At 33.1% G+C, this 15,759-nt stretch overlaps 2 protein-coding genes across 2 annotated transcripts; both read left to right on the top strand.

Annotated features, from left to right (window-relative positions):
• The first annotated feature begins 324 nt into the window (after window positions 1-324).
• Window positions 325-8,000, top strand: LOC146903966 (uncharacterized). The gene is made up of 2 exons (XM_085728204.1): window positions 325-462; window positions 6,324-8,000. Exons 1-2 carry the CDS (start codon window positions 325-327, stop codon window positions 7,998-8,000), a joined length of 1,815 nt encoding a protein of 604 aa, XP_085584330.1.
• Window positions 7,997-9,031, top strand: LOC146903965 (uncharacterized). The gene has a single exon (XM_085728203.1). It carries the CDS (start codon window positions 7,997-7,999, stop codon window positions 9,029-9,031), a length of 1,035 nt encoding a protein of 344 aa, XP_085584329.1.
• Window positions 9,032-15,759: the final 6,728 nt, after the last annotated feature.

Genomic DNA, 15,759 nt, shown 5'->3' with positions numbered 1-15,759 from the left:
AAGAGTCGTCAACCTATATTCACCAAATGAAGCTCTGTGTGTGCTGCCGAATAATGGATTCAATTAATCAGTGGTAATCAAATCCTTTCTTTTACCTTTATACTATTTACTATTGTTTTAGCTTTTAATATTTTTTCGGTTCAAAATAAGAGAAAAAAAAAACTCAATTAATGTATGTTTCTAATGTCACTATTTAGGTACATGATCAGAGACATCGACAAAGATCATCAGAGGTTTAAGAGAGTTGTTGTGATCACGATGAATTTATTCTTGGTATTGATTATGTTTTCTTCAATGAATATGTCATCATTTTTTGGTAAATTCATGGCACAACATAACATTGCTGTGATGCTCATAGTCCTTGCTGTTGTTTCGATTTTTCAAATAGCACTTAATATTGGAAGTACACTACATCGTGTCCCTAACCCTAACCCTAACCCTCACAACAACAACAACACCATGGTAATCTTATACATTCTGCTGCTATCAAGTGTAATATCAAGCATAGAAGTGGGACTTGTTTCAAATACTGCCGCTGCGATTATCAATTTTATATTATGTCATATCACTCTTACAAGGTTTGTCACATTCAACAAGCAAGAGATACCACGTTTAATTTGGGTATTAACACTAACGACTTGGTTCGTTTTCCTATATCTCATTATATTTAGTTTCATCCTCTCAATGGATGAAAACATCCCATGGTTTTGATGTTGGTTTGAATCAAATTTATTTATTCTATCATTGAATTTTTTATTTCATTTTTTAAATTATTCAGCGTTTATAAAAAGTTATGCCTTCGTAATTATTGATATTTCTATGGAGATTATATTCTACTATATAACATTCCTCTTATAATAAAATCGTGTTCCAACGAAATTTCATATCAATGTCCAATTCAACACAATCTTCTTAACTTTATGGACTCAATTGTCATTTTGAAAAAGAAGAAAAAGAAAAAAAAAACTAACTATTACTCTCTCCGTTCCTTTTTTAGTGTCATTTGAGTGCGAATTTATCGTTCTATTTAACTGTCGTTTTGGTGTTTTTAAGAGTACAATTGTACGCTTTGTCAATTACTCTTATCTTTTTCAATAAAACTAATTAATGCTATATATTTGGAAAACTAAAGTTTGTTTTTTAAAATAAAGTTTGTTTCTTGATATCTTAAAATTAAAATTCACAATTGTTTGTTATGAAAGAGACAGAGTGTTCAAAAAATAAGAATTTGTTGAAGAAAAAGATAGTAACTAACAATTTGTTTGTTACGAGAAAAAGATAACATTAAATTTATTGAAAAGAAAAAGTCTGTGCAAAAAATAGGAATATATAGGTGGATTAAAATAAAGGTATAATAGGAAATAATCGTGCAAAAATAAAAAGGAATGGAGGGAGTAATTTTTTTTGGTTTATCTTCCAAGCATAACTAATTGCCTATAAACAAGTGATGGCACGGACTAGACCGACATGACTCTGATACCAACTTATAACACCCTGAAACCCCATATAATGTGCAAAATTGTGCACCTTGTGAAAAAAGGAGATTGTGCGAATGATTGGATACAAATGTAGGTGATTAAAAAAACATCAATTATGTCAAGAACGTTGTTCCATTTTTGCTATTAGAGTGCATTGACAGTTAACTATCATTGACACTCAATGATAGCTAACTGCCGTTAGAGGTATTTTCGTATTTTTAGGATGTTAAAAATCAATTTGTGAAGTTAAAAGGGCAAAATCCAAATTTGATTGAGACAAGTAGTGTGATTATTACACAAAGGAGTAAATGGTCACTTTGGTGTCTGATTTTGTACCTCGTTGTCACAAAGATCTCTGACTTAGGATTAAATACAAAGCAGTCCCTGAATATGCATTTCCGTTATTAGTTTAACCACTGCCGTTAAAAACTTCTGTTAATTGATGAGTTGACATGCATGAGGTGTCACATGGACTAAAGTGAAAGTAGAAAATTGTCACTTTAGCCTCTGAACCGAAAATCAATATCCGTAAATTGAATCTCAAATCCCTAAATCACGAATTTAATTCCCAAATCCTTAAATCTCGAAATCTAATCTAATTCCCTCTTTGTTCAAAATCAATTTCCTTTTGTTGTTGTTGTTAATTAATTAGTGGAGATTTGTGGTAAGAAAGAAACATAGTAAACTCCAAATCTTTTGTGCTGCCAATCGAAGGAGTTTAGTTTATATGGTGTGGATTATTATAATTAATAGAATTAATTACGCTTTTGGTCCCCAAGTTTTAGTCTGCTCACGTAATTGGTCCCCTATTTCAAAATCACAATTTTGGTCCCCCAACAGAAAATTTGACACAAAATTAGTTGATGTGTCACCTTTTTAATGACATGGCACATTTGGCGCTGATGTGGCTTAATCCACATGTGTAAATTGGTTTACATGTCATTATCCTTTAATTTATGAACTGAAGAACACACTTTTTTTAGACTTTGGTCAAGTTTACAACATTCAATCTACACGTTTTTTTACAACTTTTACACGTTTTTATGACTGCATTTATGGTAGTCACAACCTATGTTACCATTCCCACTAATAAATATCTCTCCAAACTTCCTCATTTTCTCACACCATCTCACATTCTCTCCTCCTCACTCTCCCCCTATTTCTCTTCTTCTTTTTTCTTCAATAGTCTCTAGGCTCTTTTTACCCCTTTGAGGTATAAAGTGGTCAGTCGGGTTGGGGAAAAAGACATCATCCCTTGAGGTAAAATTAAATTTGCTTCTTTTTACCCCAAAAACTTTTTACCGTGGGTAAAAAGAATCTTCTAGGGGTATAAAAAGAACCAGATTTAGATTTACCCCAAGGGCTGTTGATGTCTTTTTCCCCAACAGAATTGATCACAATTTACCCCAAGGCTGATCACTATATACCCAAGAGGGTAAAAAGAAAATAAATAGATTTAGTGAATTCGAATAAAATGTATGTATCAATAATTAGTGTATGATTTATATTAATAAAATGAGATGTTTTATGTATTAATTTTGTTCCTTTCTTTTTAATTATATTTCATTTATTTTATGATTTTGTATTGAATAAATAAATTCGAATAAATATTAATTTTGTTCCTTTCTTTTTTTTCATTTATTTTATAATTATGTATTCGAATAAAGAAAATAAATAAATTAGAATAAAATAAATAAATAAATTAGAATAAAGAAAATAAATAAATACATTCAAATAAAGAATATAAATAAACTAGAATAATGAAAATAAATAAATTAGAATAAAGAAAATAAATAAATTAGAATAAAGAAAATAAATAAATTAGAATAAAGTGAATAAATAAATTAAAATAAAGTGAATAAATTAATTAGAATTAGAATAAAGTAAATATATGAATCAATAATAAATCTATATATATATATATATATATGTATATATATATATATATATATATATATATATATATATATATACTATATATAAAGAAAACTACACCTTTCAGCACAATTTTGGGTTGGAATTTTCTTCCCAAAAATACCCTTAATTTTAAATACAAATAGCCAATTATAAAATAACACGTGGATTAATAATCAATGTCACTAATCGTCACCGTTAACTTTCTTTTACCACCATTAAAAACGGATCAAACTCACAAAAAGTTTAAAAATTATAATTGCATTCTGTATGTCTCTTCTCATGAATTCAAATTGATCTAGAATTCATCATAGTACCCTCTGATCACATCTCATCACCTCTAAAAAATTAGAAAGTTCGAAGGCTCACGAACATGATTAATACTTCTGAAGCACCATTGAATGTAATATCTTTAAGGTCCACTTCATGAATTGAATATCTTTATGTTTTATCCTTCTAGCAATTTACTTTCCGCCAACATTACAATTCAAGCTTTGTTTTTACTTTTGTTTGTTAGAAGAATGAATGAATCAAAATTTGAGAAAATCAAAGTTGAACAATAATCACTTATGAAAAAAAATAATCCAAAGTTTATGTTTTTTCCTGCTTTATTTCTCACGAGTCTATGAGTTTTTTTAATTTTTTTTTAAACAAAAATAATAGCCGATGAGGATTGGACTATAAATCCTCTAAAAAAAATTAGTAACAAACGTGAGCGAAAAATATTGTCAAAGATTGGACTTAAAATCCTCTAAAAAAAAGATTAGTAACAAACATGAGCAAAAAATAATGTTAAAGCTTAGACTTTAAATTCTCTAATAAAAGATTAGTAACAAACGTGAGAAAAAAAAAAGATTATTAACAAACTAAACAAAAAATAATGTTAAAAATTGGACTTTAAATCCTCTGATAAAAATATTAGTAACAAATGTGAGCAAAATATTATGATTCAAAATCTTTTAGAAAAAGATTTGTTAGCACTATATTAAATGGACTATAAATCCTCTAAAAAATATTAGTATCAAACGTGAGCAAAAAATATTGTTAAAGATTGGACTTTAAATCCTCTAAAAAAATATTAGTAACAAACATGAGTAAAAAATAATGTTAAATATAAAACTTTAAATCCTCTAATAAAAGATTAGCAACAAACGTGAGGAAAAAAAAAGATTAGTAACAAACATGAGAAAAAAATAATGTTAAAAATTGGACTTTAAATCCTCTGATAAAAATATTAGTAATAAAAGTGAGCAAAATATTATGATTCAAAATCTTTTAGAAAAAGATTTGTTAGCACTATATTAAAAATATTAATAAGTATGGTTCTCACAGTTCATAGTTCGTTCCCGCATTGTTTAGTTTTTCTCAACCTCTCTCCGCCCTCTGCATCAGAATTCAGAATTAACCTGTAAGTTATTTTTTCTTTCATGTTACAACTAATCAAAGTTGATTAATTTTATGGATTATTTCACTTTGCTGGTTTATAAGTGATTATGATTCAAATTATTTACGATTAATTTTAAGAATTATTAGACTTTGTTGGTTTATAATTGCTTATACAAACTATGATAGTGTGCTTTTTTATTTTTTTTATCTATAAGCACACCTTTGGGTTGGACTTTTCTTTCCAAAAATACCCTTAATTTTAAATACAAATAGCCAATTATAAAATAATATGTGGATTAGTAATCCATGTCACTAATCATCACCGTTAACCCTCTTTTACCTCTGTTAACCAAAGATCAAACTCACAAAAAAACTAGCACAAAACAACAACTCATGTTACTTTTTTATCAGCCGCTTTTATGTTGTACATCTGTGTTGTTCCCCTCAATACAACAGACAAAGATTATCAAGTATTTTCATATCCCTTACACAAAACACAGTATTCAGTATTATTATATTGATATAAATTACTCATCCTTAGTCTTTGATCAATTGTAACAAACGTGAGTAAAAAATAATGAAAAAGATTGGACTTTAAATCCTCTAAAAAAAAAGATTAGTAACAAACGTGAGCAAAAAATAATGTTAAATATTGGAATTTAAATCCTCTAAAAAAAAATTAGTAACAAACGTGAGTAAAAAATATTGTTAAAGATTGGACTTTAAATCCTCTAAAAAAAGATTAGTAATGACGTGAGAAAAAAATATTGTTGAAGATTGGACTATAAATTCTCTAAAAAAAAGATTAGTAACAAATGTGAGCAAAAAATAATGTTAAAGACTGGACTTTAAATCCTCTAAAAAAAGATTAGTAACAAACGTGAGAAAAAAATAATGTTAAAGATTGAACTTTAAATACTCTAAAAAAAAATATTAGTAACAAACGTGAGCAAAAAATAATGTTAAAGATTGAACTTTAAATCCTCTGGAAAAAAATGTTAGTAACAAACGTGAGCAAAATATTATGTTAAAGATTGGACTTTAAATCCTCTAAAAAAATATTAGTAATAAATGTGAGCAAAAATTAATGTTAAAGGGAGACCATTCCCAATGTCGGAATCTATCTTCCACGACATGTTTTCAGTCATGGTCAATTATATGTAGCTTTATCGAGAGGAGTTTCTCAAAATTCAACAAAAGTTCTCATTAATGAAGGGAAAATAGAAGGAGAAGATGGATACTTTATGAAAAATGTAGTTTTTAAAGATATTATTTATTCGCAATCATAACAATGTTTCTTTTACATAAAATGTCATTTATACATTTATGTTATGATGTTACTAAATACTATTAGAATAAACAATAAAAGATCATTATTTTTTCTTTATTTTATATGCAGACAAATTAAATATGTTGGGATATAAATTTGGAGAAACGCAGTCGCGTTAATGCTCTCGGGTGTTACAAAGACTGAATCACGTTATCTTCATACCATTGAACCTTTCGGATTGAATCACATCTATATTTCTGACCTATTTTGCGAAGGTGATCTCAGCTGCCATGTTTGACTGGCAGACTGAGCTGATGGCTCCAGTACCAATTCCCAATGCCGGGAGGGTGTCCACACCTCATATCCCAGTGGTTCCCTCGCCGGTCTCCTTTGCACAAGCACTGACAGGCACGAATAAGGCGGTATCACATGATAATTTGCCCATTCCTTATATTAGGGGTGAAACACTTGGTATAAAGATCACGCAGGATTTTTATGAACGTGGAAGGGATTTTTGCAAGACTAATTTACGGGGAAGACTTGTTCTAAGCAAGGGAGACAAACCCTATACTACAAAGGACATTGAGTCAAAATTACAGAAGCTTTGGAAGGTCGGAGGGGCATGGCGTATGCTCTCTTTAGGAAGGGGATTTTATGAGTTCTTTTTCTCCAACGAAACTGACATGCGCACGGTCTGGGCTTCGGGGACAATTAACTTGAAACCGGGTCTGCTAAGGCTTTTTGAATGGTCGAAGGACTTTAACATGCACACTCAGCGCAACACGCATGCACAGGTGTGGGTGCGTCTTCTTGAACTGCCTCAAGAGTATTGGATGGAGCATACGCTTCGTGAGATTGCAAGTGCGGTGGGCACTCCTCTTTTGATTGATAACGCAACTACCAAACGTTTGTTCGGTCATTACGCTCGCATTTTGGTGGACATGGATTTATCCCGTAAGATCTTTCATGAGATAGTTGTTGAGCGGGAAGGATTTGCGTTTACTTTGGAAGTAGCATATGAATGGCTACCGGATTTTTGCACTCATTGTCAAGCGATAGGGCATGATATGACTGCTTGTCGTAGGCTGTATCCTCGGAAGGAAACAAACGTAACTAAGGAAAAGATTGCTCAAGGAAAGAAGCCAGTGCCCATTACGAAGGAAAACTGGGTTCCTATCAAAGACAATCCGTCAGGTATTGGTTCATCCGCTGCCTTTGGAGCTAAGAATCATGCTGATGCAGCAGACGACATTCCTCAAAAGAATTTGGAGATTGCTGTTCCTGTTCAGGTCATTGACAATCCAGCATTTGAAAAAGAAACAGAATCAAAAACATTGCACATGGCAGCAGAAACGACAACGTTGGATCAGAATGAAGCAGCGGTACGTGACAGAGTACAGCAAGAGGCCGCTATGGACAGACAATTAGAAAGTGCAACATTGGAGCTTGCAATTAATGACAGGCAGCACATAGAAATAAGTGAGCCGCTCCAAATTGCCTTTGAATCCGCAGAAGGGACAGCACTACAAGGTACAACGCAAGCACATACTCAGGAGGATGTTTCTTTGAATATTACGGAGGAACTATCAGCATCAATTCCGGCTCCAGTGGTAACTGATCCTGTTCTTATTACTATAACATCTAGCATGCCACTAAATAATGTATCTGATGATATTGTTAGAAATGAGGTTGAACATTATGTGCATGTTTTGTCTCCTGTACGTGATAAAACTTTAGATGTCAGTAGCATTGTGGCACCTGAGGGTGAGCCAATACATCCAGTGGTACAGAAAGACCTGAACTTTATGCAAGATTGGTTGTCAAAAGCGGCAGTGAACGAAGAGGTACCTTTTATTGATGTAGTCCCAAAGTCACAAAAAAAGAAAAAATTAAGTATGCAAAAGGTTCCACCAAAAACCCGCTCCAGGGCACCACTTCCACCGTTTAAATGAATATTATTTATTGGAATATTAGGGGAATCGGTAACAATGATTCCCGGCTTGCATTTGCTGATATGTGTCGGTTGCATAATCCGTCGTTGGTTTTTATTTCGGAACCTATGGTGGAGTATGATTATGTTCCTTCTTGGTTTTGGAGAAATATACATGTTTCTAATTACTGTCTGAATAATAGGGATACTCTCATCCCAAATCTTTGGGCCGTGTGGGGTTCGGATTATGACTATACTGTGATTTTTGTCTCTGCTCAATGTCTGGTTTTGGAGTATACTTGCAGAGGAACTAGATTATATATTGCTGGAATCTATGCTAGCACTTCTTACATTTTAAGGAGAAATCTTTGGGCAGATTTGACTAGACTCCAAAATTCTTTAATGGGTCCTTGGATTTTTTTGGGTGATTTCAACGCGGTTCTTGGTGCTCATGAAAAACGAGGACATCGTTTACCTCCTTCGTTATCTTGTAATGACTTCATGTCATGGACTAATGCTAATCTGTTGTTACATTTGAATACTAATGGGGTGCAGTTTACTTGGAATAATGGCAGGATGGACTCTGATTCTGTTTTCCTTCGACTTGACCGTGCTATTTGTAATGAAGCTTGGACAGATTTTTGGGGCATTACTTCTTGCACAGCACTTTTGCGATCTCACTCTGATCATCATCCTCTATTAATTCATTCGGATTTCTCTTTTATAAGGAGGGCAGCATCCTTTAAATTTTTTAAGACTTGGACAATGCATGATGAATGTCGACCGTTGCTCTTGAAAATTTGGAAAAAAGAGGTTGTTGGAAGCGGAATGCACAGGCTTCAGACAAAGTTGCTTCGTGTAAAGGATGCTTTTAAAGTTTGGAATAGGTCGGTGTTTGGTAATGTCCAGAGACAAGTGCAACTTGCATCAGATGAGGTTATGCGTATTCAGAAGCTTATTGATGAGTCGGGAATTGATGCCAATCTTCATCATTTGGAATTACAAGCTCAGATGACTTTGACTAAAGCAATGAATTGTCAGGATCAGTTTTAGCGTGAAAAGGCGAGAAACCAAAGTTTCATTTACGGTGACCGTAATACAGCATACTTTCACCGTATCTCGCGTATTAAAACTGCAGCTAAGCCTATTTCTCTTTTAATGGATGGTCAATTGCGTATCACCGATCAGAGGGAAATGGAGAACCATGTTGTCCATTATTTTCAGGATATTTTTAGCACTTTGAATGAATGTGTTAACAATGATTTGGTTGCAAAAGTAATACCACCGATAGTTACTACTGAGGATAACAACGTGTTGACGGCTATGCCTTTAGCGGAGGAGATAAAACAGGCAGTGTTTGACATGAATGCAGATGGCGCCCCTGGTCCTGATGGATTTGGGGGACATTTTTATCAACACTTTTGGGACATCGTGGCTGCCGACGTGGTGAGTTCCGTTCAGGAATTTTTTTATACTGGTGTTATTATTCCGAATTTAAATGCAAATATATTGGTCCTGCTTCCTAAAATTCCTGGTGCTGCTTCTATGGCTGAATTTCGCCCCATTGCACTAGCCAATTTTCAATTCAAAATTGTCACAAAAAATTTAGCTGACCGTCTTGCAATAATATGTATGCGCATCATATCCCCGGAGCAGAGAGGTTTTGTTCGTGACCGTCATATTTCAGATTGTGTAATTCTTGCTTCTGAGATGATTAACTTGCTAACAAAGAAGCAAGTTGGAGGAAATATTGCGATTAAGGTTGACATCCGCAAGGCTTTTGACACATTGGACTGGAAGTTTCTGATTGAGGTTTTACACAAGTTTGGGTTCAGCAATTTATTTTGTGACTGGATCCTGGCTATTTTACGCTCTGCCCATTTGTCTGTTCTGGTGAATGGGAATGCGGTGGTTTACTTTACTTGTACCAGAGGTGTTCGCCAGGGGGATCCCTTATCACCCCTTTTATTTTGTCTTGCGGAAGAGGTCCTTAGTAGGGCGCTAGAGATGGATAGGAGCTCTAATGCGCTTCAGCCTATGTCATATTGTCGGGGCGTCTCCCTCCCGACACACATCCTTTATGCGGATGATGTTTTTATATGTTGCGTGGGTTCAAGGAAAAATATCCGATGTCTGTTGAAAGTTTTTCATGACTACTCAGAGGTGTCTGGTCAGGTGGTTAACTTTGACAAAAGTAAATTATATACTGGTGCTATGACAATTGCAAGAAGAAATATGCTTGCTCATCTTTCGGGGTTCACGTTGGGATCTATTCCGTTTCATTATCTTGGCTGCCCCATTTTCCAAGGTAGGCCAAAATGCATACATTTCCAGCATATTATTGACAGAATTAAGGTGAAGCTTGCTACTTGGAAAGGTGTCTTATTGTCCATCATGGGTAGGATTCAGCTAGTGAAGTCGATTGTTCATGGTATGTTAGTGTATTCATTCCATATTTATCGATGGCCGGTTCGTTTGTTGAAAATGCTTGATAGGTGGATTAAAAACTTTGTCTGGAGTGGGGACATCAACACTCGTAAGATTTGTACTGTTTCTTGGTCTCAAGTTTGTCAACCTTGGGAAGCCGGAGGGCTTGATCTTAAACCCACCCGTGCCATAAATGATGCTTTATTACTTCACCTTGGCTGGAAGCTCTTTACACAAAATTCTCATTGCTCAAATTTATTTCAGCAGCATTTTATTTCCTATGGGAGGCCTAGAAGTCGCTATTTCAAATCTTCTATTTGGTTAGGGGTGAAGGATAAATTCTCTATGGTGAGTGCCAATACTCGTTGGATCATTGGTAACGGCGAAAATATTCAGTTATGGTTTGATAATTGGATGGGTAACTCCCTTGTTTCCATGATGGACCTGCCCCCTAATTTGTTTCACGGGTTGAAGGCTAAACTCTCTTTTGTTATTGCTGATGGTAAATGGAACCTTCCCCGCGTCATTCTTGATTTTCCGTTAGTGGCATCACAAATTATGCAAATCACCCTTCCGGTTACCCCTTTGCCGGATAAGTGTGTTTGGATTCACTCAACCGATGGTGAGCTCTCCTCTAAACTGGCTTTCCAATTTCTTAATCCATCTCCACCAAAGATAGAATGGTCCTCTACTATTTGGCGTCCTTGCATTCCTCCATCCCATTCCTTTATTTTTTGGCGATTCATGCTAGCCAAGCTTCCAACAGATGAAAATTTACAGTCAAGGGGCTGCACTTTGGCTTCCATGTGTCCGTTATGTTCCAAGCAAGCAGAATCCTCAATTCATTTATTTCTGGAGTGCACCTTCTCGGTTAACATCTGGTTATGGCTCGGAATTAAGCTTCACAGACGCATCTCCCTTGACTCTCCAACAGCGCTGCTGTCTTGTATACCACAGAGGTGCAGCTCCCAGCTGCGTGATGTGTTGGTCGCGGCCATTGTGCACACAGTGCACTCCATTTGGCTTGCCCGAAACGCGGTCCTCTACAATGCTTCATCCGTATCCTTGCATGCGACTTTGGCTAAGATTTCTTCCATGATTGCAATGTCAGGAGGCACTTCGAAAGGTTTTTGTTTAATTTCAGATGTTGTTATTTTGGAAAATCTTTTTGTCTCTCCTTTTCATAGACGAGTTCGTGACATTATACCGGTGGTTTGGAAGGCTCCAACCTTCCCTTGGGTAAAGGCTAACACAGATGGGTCGGTTAGGAATTTGCTATCTGCTTGCGGTGGTATTTTTCGGGATTCTCGTGGAACCTTTCTCGGTGGGTTTGCAAGTAATATTGGTATGGTCTCTATTTTTGAAGCTGAGATTTTGGGACTCATAATGGCTATAGAATATGCGGCCAGCAATAACTGGACACATTTGTGGCTCGAAAGTGACTCGGTTAGTGCGGTGCAGGCCTTCCATAAACCTTCTCTTATTCCTGTTCGATTCCGAAACCGGTGGCATAACTGTTCTACAAACAATTTGTTTCTCATTTGTTCGCATATCTTCCGGGAAGGTAATGCTTGTGCTGATGGCATGGCAGCTTTGGGGCATGATATTCATGACACAGTCTGGTTTACTTTGTTGCCTCCTTCTTTGGGAGCGGATTTTGCTAGGGACAGACATGGTTTACCGAATTTTAGATTTCCCTGAATGTTTGTTCCATAGTATTGTTTATTTTTCTTTTTTATTTCTTTGGAGGGTATTGGCTTAGTCCCCCCTCTTTGTAAATTTTTTCTCCTTTTTTTAATAAAATTTACGTATTGGAAAGGCGGCAGAGGATGGGGGTTTCTGTTGGGTGCCAACCTAGTTGGGATGCTTCAGACTCCTCCGGATGTCTAACCTTTCTCTTGGCCTTATCAAAAAAAATTAAATATGTTGAGTTCATAAATAATTGTTATATAACTTGACAATATTTTGTTTATAAATTAATATATCAATAATTTTCATTAATATTTAAAAATTTAAAAAATTTAATCAAAATTATACAAACAAACATAATAAAATAATTACATGCGTTAGCGCAGTAGAAAGAGCGGACAGATGGGCACGATAGTGCCCGTCTTTCCGCTAGTATATATAAAGTAAATGTTTTTTATGTCACGTGTCGCTTCCACGTTTATTCTTAATATTTTTATTATTTTTTCTATTTTCCAAAACTAATATTTTATGTGGCATATATATCTCAACAAACTTCATTGTTACTTTGATCTTATCAACTAAATATTTTGTTTAAGTTATTAATTTATTTTTAATATTTATGTAGCATAAAAATATCTCTAGAAACTACACATTATATTTTAAAACTTTATAATCATTGTCCTCGTGAGGTTAGCTCAGTTGGTTGGACAATGCATAAAAATATGTTACCGATTTTAATCTCAGCCCTTCCTAACAATCCAACGGTTACCCTTTATTCTCACCATTCTCACATAAGTTACTCATTCTCATGTGATATGTCCCATATATATATATATATATATATCTATACTATATATAAAGAAAACTACCCCTTTCAGCACACTTTTGGGTTGGAATTTTCTTTCCAAAAATACCCTTAATTTTAAATACAAATAGCCAATTATAAAATAACACGTGGATTAATAATCAATGTTACTAATCGTCACCGTTAACTTTCTTTTACCACCATTAAAAACAGATCAAACTCACAAAAAGTTTAAAAATTATATTTGCATTCTTTATGTCTCTTCTCATGAATTCAAATTGATCTAGAATTCATCATAGTACCCTCTGATCACATCTCATCACCTCTAAAAAATTAGAAAGTTCGAAGGCTCACGAACTTGATTAATACTTCTGAAGCACCATTGAATGTAATATCTTTAAGGTCCACTTCATGAATTGAATATCTTTATGTTTTATCCTTCGAGCAATTTACTTTCCGCCAACATTACAATTCAAGCTTTGTTTTTACTTTTGTTTGTTAGAAGAATGAATGAATCAGAATTTGAGAAAATCAAAGTTGAACAATAATCACTTATGAAAAAAAATAATCCAAAGTTTATGTTTTTTCCTGCTTTATTTCTCACGAGTCTATGAGTTTTTTTAATTTTTTTTAAACAAAAATAATAGCCGATGAGGATTGGACTATAAATCCTCTAAAAAAAATTAGTAACAAACGTGAGCAAAAAATATTGTCAAAGATTGGACTTAAAATCCTCTAAAAAAAAGATTAGTAACAAACATGAGCAAAAAATAATGTTAAAGCTTAGACTTTAAATTCTCTAATAAAAGATTAGTAACAAACGTGAGAAAAAAAAGATTAGTAACAAACTAAACAAAAAATAATGTTAAAAATTGGACTTTAAATCCTCTGATAAACATATTAGTAACAAATGTGAGCAAAATATTATGATTCAAAATCTTTTAGAAAAAGATTTGTTTGCACTATATTAAATGGACTATAAATCCTCTAAAAAATATTAGTAACAAACGTGAGCAAATAATATTGTTAAAGATTGGACTTTAAATCCTCTAAAAAAATATTAGTAACAAACACGAGCAAAAAATAATGTTAAATATAAAACTTTAAATCCTCTAATAAAAGATTAGTAACAAACGTGAGCAAAAAAAAAAGATTAGTAACAAACATGAGAAAAAAATAATGTTAAAAATTGGACTTTAAATCCTCTGATAAAAATATTAGTAATAAAAGTGAGCAAAATATTATGATTCAAAATCTTTTAGAAAAAGATTTGTTAGCACTATATTAAAAATATTACTCCCTCCGTTCCTTTTTAAGGGTCGTTTTAAAAAATTTCCACGAAAATAGCAACAAGAATTTTTGCATGTTTTCTTCCTACTATACCCTCAATTTAATCCACCAATATATCTCTATTTTTTGGCACACACTTTATCTTTCCAATAAATTTAATATGTTATATTTTTCTCGTAACAAACATTTTTTTTTTAAGATTGTAACAAACATTTGTTACTTACTATCTTTTTCTCCAACAATTTTTTTTTCACACTCTTTCTCATAACAAACAATTGTCAATTTTCTAAATATTGTGCACATCTCTTTAATTAATTTAAGTCAATATAAAAATTACTCCAACTTCACATTAATCAAAACCTAAGAAAAAATTAACTTTCCTCCAACTCCTTTAATCAAAATTAAGACTTCAACTATGACTTCAACCAATGCTAGATCCACACTAGATGAAGATAGAGCAGACAGAAAAGAGCAACAATGGTACTGGTACAATGTTTATCTCTTTACATTTGTCTACTCTATCACTTTTATCATAATCTACATCATGTTTAGTGTCGAGTTTGTTTATTAATCCTAATTTATCATAAAACTTGACAACTAGGTTTAAGATTCAACACGCATGCACCTCTTTTTTCCTATAACTTTTAATGAAATCATTATTATATGTAACAAAACTTTGTTTAAATCTGAAGATAACAAGAAACAAATTTTGTTTTAAAAAAAAAACTTTGTTTAAAAAAACAAACTTCAGTTTTCCAAATATATAACATTAATTAGTTTTATTAAAAAAGATAAGAGCAACCAAACAAAGAAAAAGATTTGAGTAATTGACAAAGGGTATAATTGACAAATCATACCCTTAAAATACCAAAACGACAGTTAATTAGGAACAAAAAAATCACCCTAAAACGACACTTAAAAAGGAACGGAGGGAGTAATAAGTATGGTTCTCACAGTTCATAGTTCGTTCCCGCATTGTTTAGTTTTTCTCAACCTCTCTCCGCCCTCTGCATCAGAATTCAGAATTAACCTGTAAGTCATTTTTTCTTTCATGTTACAACTAATCAAAGTTGATTAATTTTATGGATTATTTCACTTTGCTGGTTTATAAGTGATTATGATTCAAATTATTTACGATTAATTTTAAGAATTATTTGACTTTGTTGATTTATAATTGCTTATACAAACTATGATAGTGTTTTTTTTTTATCTATAAGCACACCTTTGGGTTGGACTTTTCTTTCCAAAAATACCCTTAATTTTAAATACAAATAGCCAATTATAAAATAATATGTGGATTAGTAATCCATGTCACTAATCGTCATCGTTAACCCTCTTTTACCTCTGTTAACCAAAGATCAAACTCACAAAAAAACTAGCACAAAACAACAACTCATGTTACTTTTTTATCAGCCGCTTTTATGTTGTACATATGTGTTGTTCCCCTCAATACAACCGACAAAGATTGTCAAGTATTTTCATATCCATTACACAAAATACAGTATTCCATATTATTTTGTTGATATAAATTACTCATCCTTAGTCTTTGATCAATTGTAACAAACGTGAG

Source organism: Medicago sativa, chromosome 7, assembly GCF_051527215.1.
Source record: "Medicago sativa cultivar Bolivia chromosome 7, Bolivia_mono, whole genome shotgun sequence".
Classification (NCBI taxonomy): Eukaryota; Viridiplantae; Streptophyta; class Magnoliopsida; order Fabales; family Fabaceae; genus Medicago; species Medicago sativa.
This window is presented reverse-complemented; position numbering and strand designations above follow the sequence as displayed.

Bases quoted from the DNA above. Each gene is read 5' to 3' on its own strand.
- LOC146903966 (XM_085728204.1), top strand. From the start codon at position 325: ATGGCACAACATAACATTGCTGTGATGCTCATAGTCCTTGCTGTTGTT. The intron at 463-6,323 runs GTAATCTTATAC...TATTTTGCGAAG, and splicing joins ACAACAACAACAACACCATG to GTGATCTCAGCTGCCATGTT.
- LOC146903965 (XM_085728203.1), top strand. From the start codon at position 7,997: ATGAATATTATTTATTGGAATATTAGGGGAATCGGTAACAATGATTCC.